General features: G+C 35.8%; 1 protein-coding gene across 2 annotated transcripts; it reads left to right on the top strand.

Moving 5' to 3' along the window:
* The first annotated feature begins 1726 nt into the window (after nucleotides 1–1726).
* Nucleotides 1727–21712, top strand: b4galnt1b (beta-1,4-N-acetyl-galactosaminyl transferase 1b). Of its 2 annotated transcripts, none has more exons than XM_051897897.1 (12): nucleotides 1727–1996; nucleotides 7016–7144; nucleotides 7380–7602; nucleotides 8372–8548; nucleotides 9564–9670; nucleotides 10854–10891; nucleotides 10981–11161; nucleotides 11280–11378; nucleotides 12594–12781; nucleotides 13038–13178; nucleotides 16346–16583; nucleotides 18366–21712. In XM_051897897.1, the coding sequence occupies exons 3-12, from the start codon at nucleotides 7388–7390 to the stop codon at nucleotides 18578–18580; spliced, it is 1599 nt and encodes a 532-aa protein (XP_051753857.1). In that variant the 5' UTR covers nucleotides 1727–1996; nucleotides 7016–7144; nucleotides 7380–7387; the 3' UTR covers nucleotides 18581–21712. The 2 variants fall into 2 exon arrangements, with proteins under 2 accessions (XP_051753857.1, XP_051753858.1); XM_051897898.1 differs by having other exon boundaries at nucleotides 7019–7144.
* Nucleotides 21713–21808: the final 96 nt, after the last annotated feature.

The raw sequence follows: 21808 nt of genomic DNA on the forward strand, positions 1-21808 counted from the left end.
TATGACACACCTACATTATTTTCTGTATTTTTCTGTTTTACTGGCTTTTTTCATTTCTGATGTTACTGACTGTAAATATATTTATTTTAAAAGTTGCTACAGTGTTTGAATAAATCATACATTTTAGTGAGATTTATTAAGAATGTCTTGATTAACAAATCTCTGCTATCACTTAGAAGATCTCTTGCTTGTGAAATGCATGTGAACAGTTAAACTGAATGAACAGACACAGTGTAGGCAGGCAGGCAAGTTACAGCATAACAGTAGTGCATAAATAAAAATGTAGTGCACAAATAAAACATTTTTATTCACCATAATATCAAAAAGCAGTCTGGGGGGAATAAGCTACACATGGCTACAGCCCACATTTGAGCCAGAAGTCAGGGCAGTGGGTGTTCTTGTTTGACTGACTTGGTTTCAAGCCCATTTAAAGTCACTGCTTGAGAACACTTCAAACTGTGAACCTCATCTGAAATAAACAAATATGGTATTTTGGATGAAAATCAAGCGTAGCGTCAGTTCTGGCACGTCAGTCAAGCTCACACCAGGTGACTCACGTCTACCTATAAAAATACAACACCTATCACAGCATGAATATAAGCTCTTCAGTATTATCAGTATCACATTTCTCAGGAGCTAATTACCCTCCTCCATCCCCAGCTCCTCTCGTCAGTCAGGATTTGGCTTTCTGATTCCCCTTAAATCAGACTAATTCTTAAAAAAATGTGTGCATGACAGTTAAAATATTGACATTAATGATATATGCACATTTATGTTGGTTCTGTTCTGGTTCTGCTCTCCCTGCTCTTATCCATGCTAGACTGCATGGATGCGCAGGGAGTTCTTGTCCAGAACAGAACCATACCGCCAATCCAAACTCTATGCAGTTATCAATCATATTTGACAATAGTGGTCCTGACAGAAACAGCTCTTCTCATTGAATTATGTAAGTTAAAGAGGTGAGGGGGGAAAAAAATGGGAAAGGGGACTTTTGTAAGTAGCCTATAGAGAGGAGGTCAAAAGAAAGCATATTTTATTATTTTTGAGATTTATTTAATTGAGCAATATGATTATTTTAGGCTAATTGAGTAAACAGATTATGTGTGAATAATAAATGAAAGCACAGACTGTTATGATTTGACTCCAGCATCACTTCAACCCTAAATAGGATAAATGGAAAATTGATTTTTACATTGCAGGTGTCACATGACCGGATTTTTATTATTATTATTATTTCCATTTGCCTCTATGAGAGATGATGTCTGTCCATTAAGGATGCATTATCTATTCTTAATGTTCATTATCATATCAATTATGATCATAATGCATGTAAACACATCAGTGGTCAAATTTATGCCCAGTGCACTCAGTACCCTATTATGCATAAGTAACTGATTGTATCACATTGTAAAAACATTTAAAAGTAGACTTTTATGTTGCTTTATTGTTTGCTGTTAACGCCTTTTGACCAATGGAGCATTTTTAGTTTAGCCTACCGTCAGTGAGAACTGACCAGGATCAAAACCATTTTTTTTCTGCCTTTTCTTTTTTTTTTAGACAAGGTAGTTTATTTCATTGAGCTATATCAAATAAGTGAATAATGTGCTCATTTACTACTTGTGAAAATATATTTACCAGTAATCTAGTTATACAGTAGCCAATTATTTTTTCCTGCATAATTGATATCCATTCAGATCAATAAGCATTTTAGGAGCTAAATCCGCTTCTTGTGGTGAGCGGCAGGCGTGATCGCACGTTGTGCAGCTACATCATCCTCCCCTCCTCATTTGAGCGCATTTCGCCGCGCTGCAGCCTTCCTCCATCGCTTTTCACAGAGGGGGTAGCCCGACGACTCTCCGCTCTCCTCCATTCTGTTTTAGAGGTGGATGCCATGCCACCGGATTTTCTTCATTTAACAGCTGTTTGCGTTCACATGACAAGCGCGCCGGGGGTATTTTAAGGGTAGGAGATCCCTCTTGTTCGCGCGACATTACAGGTAAGATTTATTTGAACGTGTTTGCTCGCTCCTCCGCCCTAATGTGATTAGCACTGATATCATTTTCTGTCGTTTACGACACATTTGTTTGTTTCTGCTGCACTATTGAGTTAATACAATTAAATAAGCACCGCTAAATTAATTGTTCGCACTCACTTCCTGGTGTTAGAATAGAACAGATTGGATTCGGATTCCACGATACATTTCTAATAGAATTATGGCTCTGCATTGCCTGATGGAATCTTCTGTGGATGCTGTTGTGACATATGGCGACAACAGGCCAAGGGGCTTTCGGTACCTCTATTTCTGTAAAGACGGTTGAATGGGCAGTGGAAATGATGAGTACGCCAGTTATCATGCCCCTTAATGGCTATTGACTATTTGCCAAAGCTTTGAACTGATCTAAAGCCAACAGTGCAAGCTGTCAGCTGTTAGGCCTATGTGAGATGTAGTTTACAGTAGGCTGGGAATCACCGCACATTGGCCTGCTGTATAGACTATACCACATCAATATCATTAGGAGGGAAGTCGCATCCATTGGGCTTATAGGCTACACTACGGGGCTGTGCGTGGTTTTTCCTCCATAGCCGTGGGTGGAGTGCTGTTTAGATGCAAGTGAATAGTTTCTGCCTTAGTTGCGCAATGCAATGTTTTCTTTCATTTTTTCCTCTCTTTTTTCTTTTGGGTTGTCTCCTCAGTCTACAATGCTAATCTAGTCTAATTTTCTTTTATTTTATTCACTCTTTGCTAAAATATTTCTAAACACACTCAAAACTAGACACTATTATCTCTGAACAAATAATGTTGATTTCATGTTTATCTTCTTCCCAAGCCCTAGAAGAAATGACATGGGCATTTTATAGAAATAAGGCAATGCTCACCACTGTGACCATTAAGCATTATTCTTCATAATTTGTAAAAGTATTTTTGTCAGCATTTCAGCTTCATGCAGCAAATGTATCTGTCAACGCTTGTCATCAGTGGCTTAATTCATGCAGTATGGTAAGGGGCATTATTAAAGGGGTCCTTGATTATGATTTAACTTTTTTTTAGCTTTAGTTAGCTTGTAATGTTGCTGTTTGAGCATAAACAACATCTGCAAAGTTACAATGCTCGAAGTTCAATGCAAAGGGAGATATTTTCTTTTACAGAAATCGCTTTTTAAGGACTACAACAAACGGCTGGTAGGGACTACAACAAGCTTCTTCCCGGGTTAGTGACATCACAAGTTTACATAAACCCTGCCCGAGAGAACATGCAACAAAGGGGGCGAGGTCATGTTGGGCTGCTTTAGAGAAGAGGAAGAGTTGTTGTAGTAGAGTGTTGTTACCATGCCGCGATTTTACGCTGGACTGCTTCACAAACAAGGGTCAATTCAACGCTGGATTTGCACAAAAGATTAACTTGACGGCACATGCTAGTCCATGAGTTCAATCAATTCCACAGCAACTACATAAATTTATCCACTAACCATTAACTCTTTCAAGCGTGAGTTTAAAATCTTCTAACTGACCCCCCAGAGTGAGTTTTTTTAAGGCGACCGTTATTTTAGAACGTTTGCCCTTATTGTTTCCATGGCAACTCATCATGCGTGTCATCAAAGACTATAAAATAACACAAGACGCGTCACTCATATTGTTTTGAATGGGAGAAAGTGCAACACGCAATATGGCGGAATAAGCCCCGCCTTCTAAATAAGAGCCAATCGCCAATTGGTAAAGACATCGCGTCACTGCAGCAGCCGTTAGAAGTTCCGGTTTCTATAGAAACAGTCAGACGCACGCCTCCGAAATGAGGCACAAGACTGCGCATGCGCATTAGCTTGATCCAGCCTGAAAAATACAATTTTTTGTCATGATTCGAGCCTTTAGAAACAAAATTTATGAGACAGTTGTTGTCAGATTTCATTGGTGACTTCAAATATGAAATTTAATCGAAAGCTTGACAAACAGCTTTGGAGAATTTGATGTTTCCCCATTCAAAGAGATGGGAGCTGCACTTGGATGCCCGAGAGGCGTTTCAAAGATGGCCGCCGAGTGAAATGACTTGTCTTAAAGGGACTTTGGTGTCATGTAACACACCACAGCCACAATAACACTGAATGACAGATGGATCGCTATTATTTTGTTTTTCCTTTTTTATTTAAAATATTCCCAAACTTGCTTACCATATCACCAACTATCTGATATTCCGATTCTCAAATATGTGTAAGTGAGTGTGTTTTGTTGTTTAAAAACCTTTATAAATGATCTTTATCTTGATCTATAACGCAAGGTGGGTGCCGCCATCTTAGTTTGCCCCGCAGTTCATAGAGTCCTGACAGTCGGATTTACAACAGGGGAATTCATCAGTTTCTCCCGAAACATATGTGGCTGGTAAACTGGAAGAACAATAGAGTAAACTTTATAGTTACTTAGGCCCATTAGGTGTGTCTGATATGAATGATATAAATGTCGGCAAATTATATTTGAATGGATTGTTATTGCTGCTTCCACTGTCTGTCTGACATCAGTGTGTATTTTATAAACTCTAAATGTATTGTTTTACTGGTGCTTATGCGTATTTAAATGTCTGAAACCTTAGAAAAAGAATTTGTCTGAAAACGCTGCATAGTTGTGATGTATGACAAGCGCTGAGCGCGTCCGTCTCACAGCCAAAGCGTGAAAGCACAGTTTGAATCTGGCAGTTATGTGACGTCGCTGAACGTTCTAAATCCCATATGTGGGACCGTACTCTCGGGCACAGAAATAAAAAAATCACATATGTGTGACCGTACCGCTCAAAAGGTTAAGAAACATTCAGATGCTTTCTAAAATTTGTAACTTCTTCCTGAGTCTCTCCATCAGTGTCCGACTCCGGTTTGAACAATGTAAGGCTGAACACCGTTACTGACAATCTTCATTTTGGCTGCATGAGATTCTCCAGCTTTGTTGTTGTTGAGCAACCGAAGCGTAAGCTGTTAAAGCTCCGCCCTCTTATGGAAAGGGGACCAGGAGCAGCAGCTCATTTGCATTTAAAGGGACATTGTTTTTGCTCACTCCCAAATAAGGGCAAATTTGACAAGCTATTATAAATGATCTGTGGGGTATTTTGAGCTGAAATTTCACAGACACATTCTGGGGACACCAGAGACTTATATTACATCTTGTAAAAGGGGCATTATAGGTCCCCTTTAAAATACATTATTGGAAAGGCCTTTTCAGTTACAGAAAGATGTTATTGTTGTAATGATAAAAGAAATTGAAATAATCTCTCTTGTTTTGGTAGAATGTCTCAGATTTTTACATTACATTCTTGTTATAAATAAAACATGTCCATCTAAAATTACACAAATCATCTCATTGAGCTCAGATCACAGCATTTCCATTATGTGTTACAGGAACTGGTGGATTAGATTACCACTACAAATTTTATTATAGAAGTTACTGATTAGAATTAAGCTTTAGAAAACAGAAATGAGAACCCCAGAGAGATTTTGTCACATTGTCTTACTAGGCCTGCAAGCTTTGATCCACTATCTACTACTGATAGTGTACCAGTATCATTCAGAGTAACTGTCAAATTAACTAGATAATTAAAAAAGTAAATTAATGTACCTGAAGTTTTAAAATGCTCATATCTTTAGATTACATGATTACATATCATTCACACAATGAAGTAAACAATTTATTAGGGATGCTCCGATCAGGATTTTTGCAGCCATTACCAGTTACTGATTTCTTGTCATCATGATCGGCTGATACCGATCTGCTCTGTGTGTGTGTGTGTGCATGTGTGTATCGGCCAAATACACTGTCCTCTTTGTGTGTGTGTGTGTGTGTGTGTGTGTGGAGGACATGTCTGAGCCCCACCTCAGACAACGATAACAGATGACAGAGGCAGCGTAGCAGGTTCCTTGTATTAAATCCTTTAGCCAATGTTCCTCCACATGATATTTCTCTAGAACATGACAGGTGGCTGCGGCGCTAAAGTTTGACGTCATCACATGTTTTACGTCAACAAATTGAGATCAGTTCATGAGATCGGCCAAATTTTGTGACAACCGATCGAGTCATAGAATGTGATTATCGGCTGATACCGATCTGCAGCCAATCATTCGGAGCATCCCTACTATTTATAATTCATTGATTCTCCCTAATTTTTTTTTCCTGTTTTAAATTTTTCACTCTAAAAAATCCTTCTGCTTGTATACATTCAGAAAGTCCTTCAGTTCAGTGATGTTGGGAATGACAAGGATGTAAACAAATAAAATATTTATATTTTTAGTGTTCAAGTGTTTCATTTTTATTTTAAATGTATTTATTTATTTTAATTTGACATTATGTCAAACATATTTTATGTTATTTATATTTTAATTAATTATTAGCTTTTCCCCTGCAGTTCTTCTATGAACCCCAGTTTGGGAAACCCTTGCGTAATGTAATGTTTAATGCATTTCATGATATAGATAACAAAAAATGGAATATATATTCTTTCTTTTTGTTTTTTTTATATCAATATGGTACACAATAATCAGTTAGGTCAAGTAATCTAAAAGTAATCTAAAAGTAATCAAAAAGTAGTCAGAATACATTACCTAAAATGTGTAATCTAATAGATTACGTTACTAAAAACAGTTTTGATCATGTAATTTGTAATCAGTAACAGATTGCAATTTGAATGTAATCTACCCAGCACTGTAGGTTAAGACTATTTTAGTTGTCTTAGCTGTAGCAGGGTGACCACAAAGTTCCCTAAAAATATTGCTTCAATGTAAACAAATTATTATGTTTGTTTTATATTTGCTGAATGTTGTGTAAAATTATCTTTAATAATGTGTACTATTGTGTCAAATTCTTTAATTACCCTGTGATAAAGCCTGACATTTGGGCCTGTGCCTAATACAAAGTGTATTCATGGCCTTTAGAAGACTTTGAATATAGCGAATGAGTAGTTTTGACTTTTTATGTACAGTAATAAATACATGTGTAAATGAATGCACTTCAGCTGACATGATGACTAAGGTTTTTTCTACCTCAGCAGATGGAGAGTGCCCTCCATCAGCCTCATCAGCTACTGTCAATCACATCAAGATTGAGCCAATCGGTACTATGGACCTTTAGGAGCAGTAATGGCAACTTGCAGTACCTCTCGCTCTGATTGGATAGAGTGAGTATATTATGAAGTGTTACAAGGAATTACTGAAGTGCTTTCCCCCCATTGTTATTAAGTGAAGGAAAATCAAATGGAAGCTAATTAGAAAATTGAATTGAAGTGAATGCTTCATTATATGAATAAAGAGAATGCTGAAGTTTCACATGAAGGGCCACTACCATTTCTGTATAATTTGATTTAATTACACTGAATGAAGTTTTAACACTATGTGTTTCTGTTTGTGTTGTAGCTTGTAGCATGCGTTCCCTACGTAAGACTGTGCTGTTAGCTCTGGTAGCATCAGTGGTGCTGGTTTTGGCTGTGCTACATTCCTGGCCCACGCGGGTCTACAGCACTGTGGATGTCCGGTACAGGCCAGGTCCTGGAGCTGAACGGCTACTGGAGGAGAGACTTCCTGAACCGGATCCCAGTGCTAGTACCATCCCTTACCGTGTGAGGGAGAGTGTGGCCAGGTTAGTTAATCTTCACAAACATCAGTTCAAGGAAGGGAGACTAAGAATGGTCAGAAAACCTTTTGCTTCAGCATCTTTTTTCCACTACTGATTTTTCTGATACACACTACCATTCAAAAGTTTGGGGTTGGTAGGAGTTTTTAATCCTTTTTTTTTCTTATGCTCACCAAGGCTGCATTTATTTGACCAAAAACACAGTAAAACAGCAATATTGTTAAATATTATTAAAATTAAAAGTTTACAAAAATTATTCAGACATTTTTGATATTTTTGGTATAATTTTACTAGTGGGTGCAGGACACTATAGTTCATTTATGTAAGTGAGGATAGCAAAATAAAGTAAACTGTGATGACATATTATACCCAAAAATTCTTCATACAGTGGACTACCAGTAAAATTGATAAAAAATAGGAACCAAAAGTTATTCAGACACTTTGACCTGACCATGTTTTGCTTAAGTGTTATCTGACATAATTAAGATTAAGTTTTTCTGACATAGTTTAACTCTGAGATCTTGTCATATTTTATTACCATTTTTTAACTATACTGAATAAACTATATTAATGAATTAAATGTTCAAGGTGTCTGAATAAATTTTGGTTTGACTATATATATATATATATACACACACACACACACACACACACACATTTGTAGACAGAGGCCTTCATTATCTACCGTCACCTCAGGAGGATGAAAACATCTTTCTTCAGGTCAAAAACTCAGTGACGGAATGATCTTGTGATAACTCTTCTCTTCTTCTGCAAGGCTTTTGGCTCGCAACGGGTGTGTTTGTGAAGGAGAAAGCCGAGGGGTCAACCTGCCCTTTGCTCAGCTACTGTTCCCTAGAGTGTCTGCCCATCCCCTGCACACTGCCTTCCAGGCCTCCCAGCTCCATGAGATGAAGAAACGGCGAGCCAAAGAGTATCAGAGCTTCCAAATGAGGTACATTTAATCATTTTATGCCAGTGCCAATGTTTGGTTTATATATCCATATTTTATCAAATAGAATGTCAGAATGTCTACACTTGGGACATTTTTAAGACAATAGTTATTAAAGTTTTGATAAATAAAGTTATATTTTTCTGTATACACGTATGTATAATTGAAGCATAATTGATATACTGTTATAGTTTTAATATTTTGAATTATATTTTATTTTTTATGTTTTGTTTTTTTAATTTAATTTAGTAATTTTATTGATTTACTAATTTTTAATTGTCATTATTAGTAGTTCTTGATTTTTTTTTTTTTTAAATACTGTTACATGGGGTGCTTCAGAAAAGATGGTGAATAGGATCCAAGAGCAATATAGAAGTTTATTAACAAAATACCGAAAGTAAATCCAGGCAGAAAGAGAGTAAATTCAGACACGGGGCAAGGCAGGCAAAAACAGAACTGAAAACAACGCACACAATACAACCACAATGGACAACACCAGACACTGAACAAAGAAAACACTAGGATAAAAACAAGAGTATCAAGAGGCAAACAAGAAAAAGGTGTGGGTAATCAATCACTATGGCAACAAACAAGGGTAACTATAAAGCTGCTTTGAAACAATCTGTATTGTATAAAGTGCTATAAAAATAAAGGTGACTTGACTTGACTATAGAAACAAAGTAAAACAGGAACTGAACACAGGACGTGAACACTGGGAACAGAAAATACACTTCAAAATAAACGTCCAAATAACAAAAACAAGTAACAAAAAACAAGGCAACATGTAACACATATGTCTACATAGTATTTACTAAGTATTAGTTTTAGTTATTTTAGTACTTTAGCTTAAACTAAATGAAAATGAGAAATGTTGCCTTGGCAACTAGCTGAAATAAAATTAGTTTTAGCTTTTTGATATATTATTTCATTTCTGTTAGTGTTTATTTTATTTCAAGTAATAAAATGTTTCGTTACTGGTTTTAATTTTAGTTAATGATAATAAATCTGGTGTTTTTAGGTCGCAGACCCCTGCTGATCTGCTGATTGTAGCTGAAGCTAACAACCCCCTGCAGTACCCAACACAGGGTGTGGAGGTTCGGCCACTTAAAACTATCCTTATACCAGGTATTACTCTTTTTGTGTCTAGTTAGATGAATATTGCCACATGACTGAAGAGATGTGATGAGAATATTGCAAAGCATTTTATTAATAAATCTTTAATCTAACGTAATTAGGGTTGCACGATATTGAAGAAAAAGGCAAAATGCGATAACTCGATAAATAATGTGATATTCGATATGCAATACAATAATGCTTTAAGTGTGTAAAATAAATGTAAATTATATTTAAATATATTTAAAAACGGAAATTGATATAACCAACATACATGTTTCACATTCTTTTTGTAAGAGCATCCCTACAACTTCTGAAAGTGAACAGCAGTGTTTTACTGTAGCATTACATAAAAAGTAAGTGTCATTTTAACATCAGTGTAAATCAGGGGGTAGGCCTACATTAGATTTATTAAACAACAGAAATTGAATAATTAAATGTAAAAATAAAACTGCTTAGTCTTCACTGTATGAATTAAATATATTCTGATTCTCATTAAAGCTACAAATGTTGTTCAGTCAAGAGCAGTGAGTGATTTTCTCTTTGTCTTTTGTTGTTTGATTAACATTAAGCACACAGACAGGTTTATTAGGCTGCTGTCACTTTAAGAGCTGTACGGATCCAATACACACACACTTTTTTCTGAACTGTTTAGTCCACATAAGACATAACTTACTGTGTTTACATGAATACTCACCATGACGGACATTTTGAAATAATTTTGTGTGTATTTGACCACATAAGCTGCGGAAGATAACTGAATTCGAGATCATATGCTGTCCGAGAGGCAGCTTTCTGTGCGTGTGAGTACTTTGCTTATTGCATTTAATAACATTAAGCATGTCACACGTATGTAACAGTCATGTGTCCAGTCTGCGTCGACCTAAAACATGGTCTTTTTGTAATCTTTTGGAGTGTTCATGCCGTTATCGCAAGCCGTTGTGATATGCATATCAATATTTCGATAATTACGACATATCGTGCAGCCCTAAGTGTAATGACTGTTAACACCAACATTAAAGGGATAATTCACACCAAAATGAATTAGAAAATGGCTTGGTCTTTTCCAGACTGAAGTGAAGTGAAAAGAAAAGAGCATATTACTAGATTACTGAATGTGTCTGTAATAGAGGGTAGTTTAGTGGATTTTTATAGAGGCTTGACAGTAACAATGCATGGCTGTAATGTGTTTCAGGTTTGTCCTTAAAAGAGGTGCCCAGAGATTTCTATACTGTAAGTGATATGAATAATTTATGTCTATTCCCTGTGCCCATGTGTTGTGGATGCTCGTTGAACACTCTGTTTTTTGTCCTTCTCTGTAGCTGAACTTTTCAGCATCTCTGGGCACATTTAATGTGGCAGCAGAAGTGGAGGGGGTAAAGATTAGGGGTGATGGCGAGATGCATATGACACTGAACAGTGGCCTTTTGTCCAGTCTGAATCGACAGCTCCAGTTTATCACATATACTAACACGCTGTTCCACCCAAGCACAGCTGACACAGGTATGCAGCTTCTGGGTAGTTACTGTAAAAAAAAAAAAATGCATCCCAAAATGTACATGTAAACTCAGGACTGGATCATCTTTATTTCATATGTAGTTTTCCTGTGCTTATGATTCAGTGCAGTTAGACACAGAAGGACATCAGGCTCTTTTCACCATCAAGATTCGTCATGGAGTAACACCCAAACTCTACAACACAGGCTCTGATGCAGATAAAGGTGAATACATCGGTGTTGTTATTGTTAATTAAAACTAAAACTGTTACTAAAATAGTTTCTGATCAATTTAAATAAAGCTGAAATACAATAAAATATAAGATGAAAAACTTAAACTCAAAAAACTTAAATGAAAATTAGAAATGTTGCCTTGGCAACTAACTGAAATTAAGTATAAGTTGAAGTACTAAAATAACTAAGACTAAGACTAATAAGACTGAAAAATAAATTAAAGCTAAATAGAAATGTTTAAAAAACTACAACTGATAAAAATGAACATACATCCACGTAACAAATATAAAAATATAAGCTAAAATAAATACAATAGTATGTAAATAATACTAAAATAACAGACTTTTTGTGGCATCACATCATGATGATGGCTTATATCATGAATATTAATTAGATCATCCTGATGTTGCTAGGTAATGTTCCTGAATTTCCCAAACAAAGAAAATGCATTACTGTAATATTCAAAATCAAGCCATAGTCAATCTGGTAACTCACAGCCTGTGCAGATATGCTTTGAGATGCAAAAATCAGACCTGCTTTAGGTTTGCTCATATATTTTACATGACCATTTACAGTTTTACATGTTAGTTACACATCTCCAAGATGTATTAATCTGAAGATTCATTCTATAATGGAGTATTTGTCCTTCTTAGAGACATTAAAACTGACTTTAAATGACATTAAATTAAACTTCAAATTATTAGTCATAAAAAGTGCAAGCTTGGTTAATTACACTACCATACAAAACAGTCAGTTAATTAATAATTTTATACAGCAAGGATGCATTAAATTAATCAAAAGTGACAGTAAAGTCTTTTACATTGTTACAAAAAAAATCTATTTTAAATTAAATGCTGATCTTCTGAACTTTCTATTCAGCAAAGATAGAAAAATCAACAGAATAAATTAATCAGTCTTTTCACAAAAGTATTAAGCAGCATAACTGCTTTCAACATTGATAATAAGAAGAAATGTTTCTTGAGCACCAAATCAGCATATTAGAATTATTTCTGAAGGATCATGTGACACTGAAGACTGGAGTAATGACTGTCACAGGAATAAATTACATTTTAAAATATATTAAAATAGAAAAGGGTTATTAGAGGTGTCATTAGATATACACTTGATTCGCTTGTTTCATTCTGTGATTGTAGTGTTATTGGTATAGTAACTAAATTCCTCACTTTTACCTTTCCCTGTTCAAAGAATACAACATCAGCGCTCTTGTGACCATAGCAACCAAAACCTTCCTGCGCTATGACAAGCTCCAGGATTTAATTGACAGCATACGACGGTACTATCCAACTGTTACAATAGTGATAGCAGACGACAGTGAACACCCGAAAACTGTGTCAGGCCCATATATTGAACATTACATCATGCCCTTTGGAAAGGTAGGTAACTTCCTTGAGTTTATATATTGCTTGTAAAAAACACTGGGTTATTTTTTAAACCCAAACGCTGGGTTGAGACTGTTGGGTAAGAAATATGGGTTGATTTGATCTAATTTGGGTTGATATTTAGGTTTGTTCCTTTTTGACCCAGCGCTGGGGTTGCTAAAATGACCCAAACTGGCTTGTTTTTAACAATTTTAAAAAAGAGTGTTTGCATGCAGTATGATCGGATCTGATATGTATGTCTATGTCTCAGGGCTGGTTTGCTGGTCGTAATCTGGCCGTGTCACAGGTCACGACCAAGTATGTGCTGTGGGTGGATGATGACTTTATCTTCACTGCCAACACAAAGCTAGAGAAGCTGGTGGATGTGCTGGAGAAAACCACACTTGACCTGGTGAGAAAACATTCAAATATATACTGTATGTTGCATATATATTTATATATATATATTTCTAGCACAGCAAATTTCTGCCGTTAAAGGATTAGTCCACTTCCAAATAAAAATTTCCTGATAATTTACTCACCCCCATGTCATCCAAGATGTCCATGTCCTTCTTTCTTCAGTCAAAAAGAAATTAAGGTTTTTGATGAAAACATCCCAGGATTTTTCTCCTTATAGTGGACTTCAATTGGCCCCAAATGGTTGAAGGTCAAAATTACAGTTTCAGTGCAGCTTCAAAGGGCTTTAAACGATACCAGACAAGGAATAAGGGTTTTATCTAGTGAAATAATCGGTCATTTTCTAAAAAAAAAATAAAAAATGATATACGTTTTAACCATAGACGCACGTCTTGAACTAGCTCTCTTCTTCTCTATTAGAATTCCGGCAGTGTAAATGCTGCTAAGTGTATTACTGCCCTCCACAGGTCAAAGTTTGAATTAAATTGTCATATACAATATGCTAGTGCAAGTATATAACAATTAGTTCAAACTTTGACCTGTGGAGGGCAGTAATACACTTAGCAGCGTTTACACTGCCAGAAAAGACCCTTATTCCTCGTCTGGTATCATTTAAAGCCCTTTGAAGCTGCACTGAAACTGTCATTTTGACCTTCAACCATTTGGGGCCAATTGAAGTCCACTATAAGGAGAATAATCCTGGAATGTTTCAATTAAAAACCTTAATTTCTTTTTGACTGAAGAAAGAAGGACATGGACATTTTGGATGACATGGGGGTGAGTAAATTATCAGGAAACTTTTATTTCAAAGTGGACTAATCCTTTAAATGTTATTTATCAAATAAAGAAAAACACTAAAAAATACACTTATAATCCAGTTTTATCTAGTGAAGAGCCATTGCAGAGACATTGCATGTGTTTGGTGCCTCAGGTGCACATCAATGGCTTAAAAACCCCTTGAGGACTTTTTCCATTGCACAGTGAGCAAGGTATTCCTTCTTATGCTCCCTCTTGTGGTGAGGAACTTACACCTTTGGAACTGGCAGAGTCCCCAGTTAAACCTTTAATCAAGATGATACCGTCCCACCTCACAATATCCACAGCAACAGCCTCAGTCTCTGCTAATTAAAAATCTCAAGTGGTGTTGGAGTTATTCATCATGTTATTCTATTCTTTAACAATGTTAAATGTTTTAGAGAAAACAAACTCTCTATGCCATGTTAAAAATAAGAAACTAGGAACCCTGTATCTTTTTTTTTTTACTCTACAGTACATACAGTGTAGCGAATTAGCTCAAAGGTTAAGTGTATATATAATTAATCATAACGCATTATGATTAATTATAAATATAAATCAACCACAAAGGGTTGATTTGTGTATATATATATATATATATATATATATATATAATTAATTAAAATTGATTCTAATTATTATTAATTAATATAATGGATTTTAATAAATGAAACTACAAATACATACAACTAAATCTAAGCAAAGAATACACATATACAGGATAATGAAAGTAAAGAAAGAAAGAGAGAGATTAGTTAACCTTGAGAGCCAGCAAAAAATCACATTACTTTAATAGGGGAATACAGGCTTAAACGCATCTAAAGATTGATAAGAACGATACTTGCATGGATTTTTTGGTGCTGAGTTACGGATGGATGCGGTGCAGAGATTCAGTGCGTTCGTGAGCTGGAGTTCGTTGGTTTCTTCCGTGCTGTCCGTGGGAAGTTTGAACGGCGGTAACTTCAAAGCACATTTTGCTGGAAAGTGTTCATCATGAGAAAAGTGATCGAGGATGAACAAAGATGAGAGACGATGAGAGACAATGTCATTGAGATCTTTTAAGGACAAACCAGTCTACACCTTTCTTTGGGCAAATTGACCAATCCCAAGTTTGAATTTTGAGCGGGAGAAAGTTTCCTTTGTCTCCGTTTGCAACCTATTTTGCATGTTTATGGTGGTGTCAGATTAGTTGTTTTTACCACAAAGTATAGTAAAAAATAATATAATGCATTTTATCATAACATAATATACATCATCAAATAAGGCATAAAGAGAGAATTATTTCAAGACCAAATATGATAGGGTGGGAAGACGTTAAAAGAATGGTACATTCTCACATATGGTTCTAAGCATTTTAAACTTATCCTAAAATAACAAAAAAAAAAAAAAAAAGAAAACTAGGCTAATTATAACATGTGGACATGCATACACACAGGAATACATCATATAACATTCTGGGATAGTTTATATATGAGTTAAATGCAGAGAATTTCGGTATGTGTGTGTGTGTGTTATGTGTATTAGTTGTTTTCACAATGTGTCTGTGGCCACATGACCCTTTGTGCCTAGCATGGGGTCGATCTTGGACATTTTGAAGTCACTTAGGAACTATGAAAATGTTTCTGCTTAGCATCTGCCAAGGCAACTAAAGTGACAATGGACCCATAAAAGTCAGACTGGCCAAAGCCCGGGCCATGATTTAACTGACCAGTTCAGGAGGGTAAAATCTTTCCCTAAATCTTAAAGCTGAATCGATCATCGTGAGTTAAGGGGCAGTCACACTGCACTTTTCACACCTGAGGCTTCATGTTGTGGCTGCATTATTACCTTGGGGGAGCATTAGAGGGCATTTCTGAGGGCGTTTTTTTTTTTTTAAATGTGTTGGTAAGGCCAACAGCAGTAGAAGTAGACACAATTTTTATAACCTCACTGTTGTGTTTTCATCTCACAGAGTTGTTAGGTGCAGATGTTTTTCTTAAAAGTATTGCTTAGTGGAATTTCCCTCTGAGAATGGTTTTGTGTTCTTCCCATTTTTTATACAGTTCATTCAACTGAGTATGTCATCTGACATAAATACAGTTTGCATTATGCTTTAGGCAGGAGCAGATCTAGGGCAGATTATTGCTCTGGAATGGGTCATCTATGTGACCTTTCCAGTGAACGAGTCTTCTGTGTGCACAACCACCCAGCTGGAGGCATGCCCTGGAAAAGGAGAGAAGCTCATACACTTTTATAAAGAGAAAGAGACAAAAAAAGATTAACTGTGTTTTTTTTTTATTGATAGAGATACTCTGACTAAAGAGTGTCCTCCACTTCGATTTATCATCCCTGCATTGTTCTTAGTGTTTGGTTGCTGTGTGTGTTTAGGTTGGAGGCGCAGTGCGTGAAGCTACAGGCTACACTGCCACCTACAGGCAGACAATCTCAATTGAGGCTGGAGAGGAAGATGGGGACTGTCTGCACATGCGGAGAGGCTTCCATCATATCATCCAGGGGTTTCCTCACTGCGTGGTCACTGATGGAGTCATCAATTTCTTTCTTGCCAGGACAGATAAAGTGCAGCAGGTTGGCTTTGACCCCCGGCTAGCCCGTGTTGCTCATCTGGGTGAGTTTTCAATGGAGTGCAAACACACAAGTAGGTGGTTCTAGGATTGTGGTGTATATTTTACAGCAAAATTTATAAATATAAATTAGGGATGAACTGATATTAAGTTCTGGCAGATACCGATGAGCTAATAATTGTTTTCATGTTATGCTATACATGTGAATCATAATGTACAGTATGAAAATATAATTCATTTTGAGATCCGCAGAAGATTACATTTTACGTTATCAAATTATTAGTGTATTTATTTACACAAGTTTAGGGTCAATATGATTTTTATTTTATTTTAAATAAATTAATACTTTTATTCAAGAATGCATTAAATTGATCAAAAGTGACAGTAATGACACTTAATAAATAAATAAATACTGTTGAACTTTCTGTTTATCAGAGAATCCTGAAAAAATGCATGATGGTTTCTACAAAAATATTATGTATTAGCACAATTGTTTTCAACATTGATAATGATAAGAAATGTTTCTTTAGCATCAAATCAGCATATAAGAATGATTTCTGAAGGATCATGTGACACTGAAGACTAGAGTAATGATGCTGAAAATTCAGCTTTTCCATCATAAGAATAAATTACATTTTATTGTGTGTGTGTGTGTGTGTGTGTGTGTGTATATATATATATATATATATATACACACTTTAAAATGTAATTTATTTTTGTGATGGCAAAGCTGAATTTTATAAATTTATATATATTTATGGGTCATTGACGAATAAGGTTTTTAAAAGTGTAAAAAAACATAATAGAGATATAATTAAGTTTTTTTAAGTGTTAACAATGAGATTATGTGGTTTTTATAATCAATTAACACTGCTTTTGTCATTTTTTACAAGATCTGTCACCAAAAAAGTCATTCGGTTTAACCAAAATTTCAGTTTTACCGAATGACACTTTTAGTTATACCTAATGACGATATTTTCAATCAATGCTAACAGGCTGATATCTAGCTAGCAAGCTAGTTAGCAAAAGGACAATCAAACATTTTATATTTAGTACGAGTTTTTAAAATATTACAACATTTTCCATGTTTTATAGTGGTTGTACCGAATGACCTGATGCTTCAGGACATGTGTATGAGCAAGTAAAAAAACATGAATTTTTCAAATAGTTAAGAGAGAGAGTTAGTTACTTTGCTTCATGACCATGTGGTCCTTGGCAGGTGTCTGAATGATGTCACATCCTGTCACATGATACTGACTGCGTGACTTGATCCAAAATGGTCCCTTTATATTGGTTACTCCGAATTACATCAATGAAATTAATTTCATTCACATCATGCCAGAAAAAAAAAAAAAAAACACTTATTACATTTTAAGATTTTAATCACAAATGAAATGGCTGTATTGGCCTTTGGACGGTTAAACTGAATGACCTTTTGACATGTTGCAAAATATATGTAGCAAAATATAATTAAAACCTTTTGGATTCATTAAAAGAGGTCTAGTTGTAGTACCTTACATACTTTGGATGTCATATCTTAGTTTTTTATTATTATTGAGGCCTTTGGACAAAAAAATGACCCGTCACGTCATTGACCCATATATATATATATATATATATATATATATATAATATATGTAGTTCCAAACGTAGGTTCGGGAGGAGCCTAAACATTCAGTCCTGTCAATCATCATTACGAACGTATATAAGCAGCAACAATTTTCATCATAATTGTAGACTAAAGAAATTAGTCACATAGACACAAAAGAACACCATGGTTCACAGAGACAAAATTAATTTTCTCTTTTCCATAATTTGTTTGGCAGAGTTTTTTATTGATGGGCTCGGCTCCCTGCACGTTGGGTCATGTGATGATGTCATCGTGAACCACGCCACTAAGATCAAGCTCCCGTGGGGCCAGTCGGAAAGCGACAAAACTTACGCAAAGTTCCGTTACCCTCCTGCTTCATCTGATGCGACACACACCAAAAATGGCCTCTTGTACTTCAAAAACCGCTTCCAGTGTCTAACACACAACTGAACCCGCTCTGACAATGCCTTCTTCCCTTTCTCTCATCCTCCCTCAAACGAACACTCTCTCCCTGAGTAGCTAAAGGGGCCCGTGAAGACACTAGAGGTGTGCTGTGTATACTGTATATGGTCCCATGTGAGTAAAAGGGAGTTCTTTTGGAAAGGGTCCTAATGTGATCAAACATGACTGACAGATGAGAAGTGCAGTGATGGCTGATTAACATTATTTTGATACCTGAAGATGTCGTATTTTTGTGTCTCCTTTCTTTAGCTTTATTTTTGCTCAGAAGAATTCTTTAGATACAGATCAAACCATTCCGTAAATTATGCACAGCCGTCTTTTTTCTCCTCAGCCAATCATGTTTCAATATCACATTTAAAGGGATAGTGAGCCCAAAAATGAAAATTCTGTCATAATTTACTGACACGGATGTTGGTTCAAACCATAAAAGAGACTTCCAAGCCCCATAATGACACGGGAGTAAGTAAATTATGACAGAATATTTTATTTTTGAATTAACTAGTCCTTTAACCGACGAGAGTACACAAGTTTCTTTTGAAACTGAAGAACGAAGAGAAAACTGTGGAGGTAAACATTTGAACTATGACTTTTAGAATTTTTAAATCCAGTTCAAGGGAGACACTTTCTTTGGGACATTCGCATGGAATGTCACATCAGCTCCCTGTCTGGCATTAATCGTGTATGTACCTGTGTATGTGTGTCTGTGTGTGTTTTATTGAGGGTCGTCTCTCTGTACGTTTGCACTAAAACAAATGGACTTCAATTGGAGAGACCAGACCCTCAGCGTCACGGAAAGAAGGAACAGACTGAACATCATTAGCAAGCTAAAACCACAGACAATCCAACATATCACTCTCATTATCTCTCTTTCCCTCTCCCATACACACTCTGTCAGATTTCTCAGCGAGAGAAGGAGGAGTGATTCATTGTGTATCAGTGAAACCTTCTGAATTTGATATTTTTCCGTTCTAAAGAGTGACTGTGCCAAAGGCTGAATCACTGTCCCGGTATGGTTTATTTATTTTTTGTACGTTTTTATTTCCTTGATTCTGGGGTATTTTTTAGATTTCGTCCCATTGTACTGAAGCATGCAGCCTGGTTTAAGTATCAGCCAGATGTGAAGCAGTAATGTGAAGTCCAATGCCACCTTTTATAAATTTAGTTATCAGTCACCCATCATGAGCATATAGTCCAAAGGCACTTACTGTAATTGCATTTTTATTGTGTTTGAGCTGGATTTCAACCAAAGCCAGTTTTGGTGGAAAAAAAGGTCCAGTCAGTTGCTTTTGCTATGCAGAATGGCTGAGACAACTAACCTTAATAAAACCAAAAAAAAACCCCACTATTAACAGACATAGAGTAAATAGCACGGATGTGCAAATAATAAAGAAGTTACTATAAAATAAAATGGTTATTCAATTTTTATCTACAGTAGCAGTCAAAAATTTGGACAAAACTCATTATTATTTTCCACATTTTGTAATAATTTTTGTGATAAGAACATTGAGCCCCAAAAAAATTAAACTTTTTACATTTCAGGTTCTTTAAGTATCCAAACTCTGCCCAATAATTTAATTTAAAAATTAAGTTTTGTATAGACTTAGGCACTGTGTACATTTCTCATCCAAAATAAAGCTTTAAGATCAAGAGAAACAGTTTGTCCAAACCTTTGACTAGTACTGTATATTTGATAAGGAAATTAAAATAATAATTTACCTGGACCGTATACAGCCACCTTCTGTAGAGTAAAAGCTGTCTAATCCAATGTATAGCATAATTGAAGTTATGTTTATTTGTATATTGTTTGTTTTTATGCGTGTGTGAGAGAGAGATAAGCGTTTTTAAACTACATCGAGTGGGCTTTACATTGTTGCTCATGAACAGCATGAGGCCCTAATGACTGTTTGCTGCATTATCCATTGAACCACAAATTCTTCAAACAACATTCAACATTATGGCCTTGTCAAAGATTATACATTTCTGTGCAATTGTGTGTGATAGTTCCTTTTCTGTTACATCCTGTCTAAAAATGGTGCCATACAGGAGTAAATACGTGCATGGCTGTCCAAAAAAGCCTTAAAAGAGGTGAAGAAAATGATAGCGCTCAGAGGTTAAATACGTAATGGAGTTTAATGAATACACAGGTTGAATACAACATGCAATGGTGTGAAGTTAAATTGAAAACTCTTGTGCACTTGTTTTATATCTTGAATGCCATGTGACACCCCCTCAAAACACAGAAAAAGTTATAAAGTTCGGTAACACTTTATTTTAGAGTCCTTGTTACATGTAGTAACTATATTGTAACTATAAATAATGCATAATTACATGCAGTTAACCTTAAACCCAATTCTAATCTTAACCCTAACCCTATAGTAAGCACATATAGTTAATTAATGTTACTCTACTTACATGTATAATTACATTGTAACAGGGACACCTTAAAATAAAGTGTGACCTAATATTCTTTTAAATTGTACTTTATCACTCTCTACCAGTCATTGAGCTTATTTCAGTCCTGAAAAAGACAAGTGGAGGATGCAGTCCTGCAATACTAAGTATAGAGCTTCTATGATGCCGTTTGGAGAATGCTTCCATTAATCTGCCCTGCATATCCAGGTGTAAGCATGAGCGTAAGGTCAAAAATGGAGCATGCAAAAGCATTGGTTTAAGGCTACTCGAGTCTTACGGTTAGTTTCAGATGAGCTTAAGGGGATAGGAGACTGAACATAAGTGAAAAGCTGAATATCTGATACTCTGGCTGTGTATGAAACAACGTTTTGATTACTATTTTAATTCCCTGCTTCCTTCTCACTTCACTGCAATGATTCTGTCTCCTCATCTCTGGGTTTCTCACTGTGTCTGCATGACTCCTAATTTCTGTTGGTGTTTTGTATCTCTAATACAAATCTAATTCTCTGTCCCCCCAAAAATTGTGGCTGCCTATTGATCATTTTTTAAAAGAAAAATGTAGTATGCAAAAGTCCCTCAAATATAAAAAAGGGGAAAAGAACACAAAAACAACAACAACGTTTTTTCCTTTTTTTTTTTTTTTTTTTGTAAATGTCAGAAAACGCATTTGTTGTTGAATGGAATGAGATAAAGGCTTTGGTGATAACATTTGTCATGTCTTCTGTCTTCCTGAAGAACTGTGTAAACCTTGTATGGTAAAGTTAGAATATACTGTAGTAGACATACAGAGAAGTCTGGGATAAT

The sequence above is a fragment of the Ctenopharyngodon idella genome, chromosome 6 (assembly GCF_019924925.1).
Source record: "Ctenopharyngodon idella isolate HZGC_01 chromosome 6, HZGC01, whole genome shotgun sequence".
Classification (NCBI taxonomy): domain Eukaryota; kingdom Metazoa; phylum Chordata; class Actinopteri; order Cypriniformes; family Xenocyprididae; genus Ctenopharyngodon; species Ctenopharyngodon idella.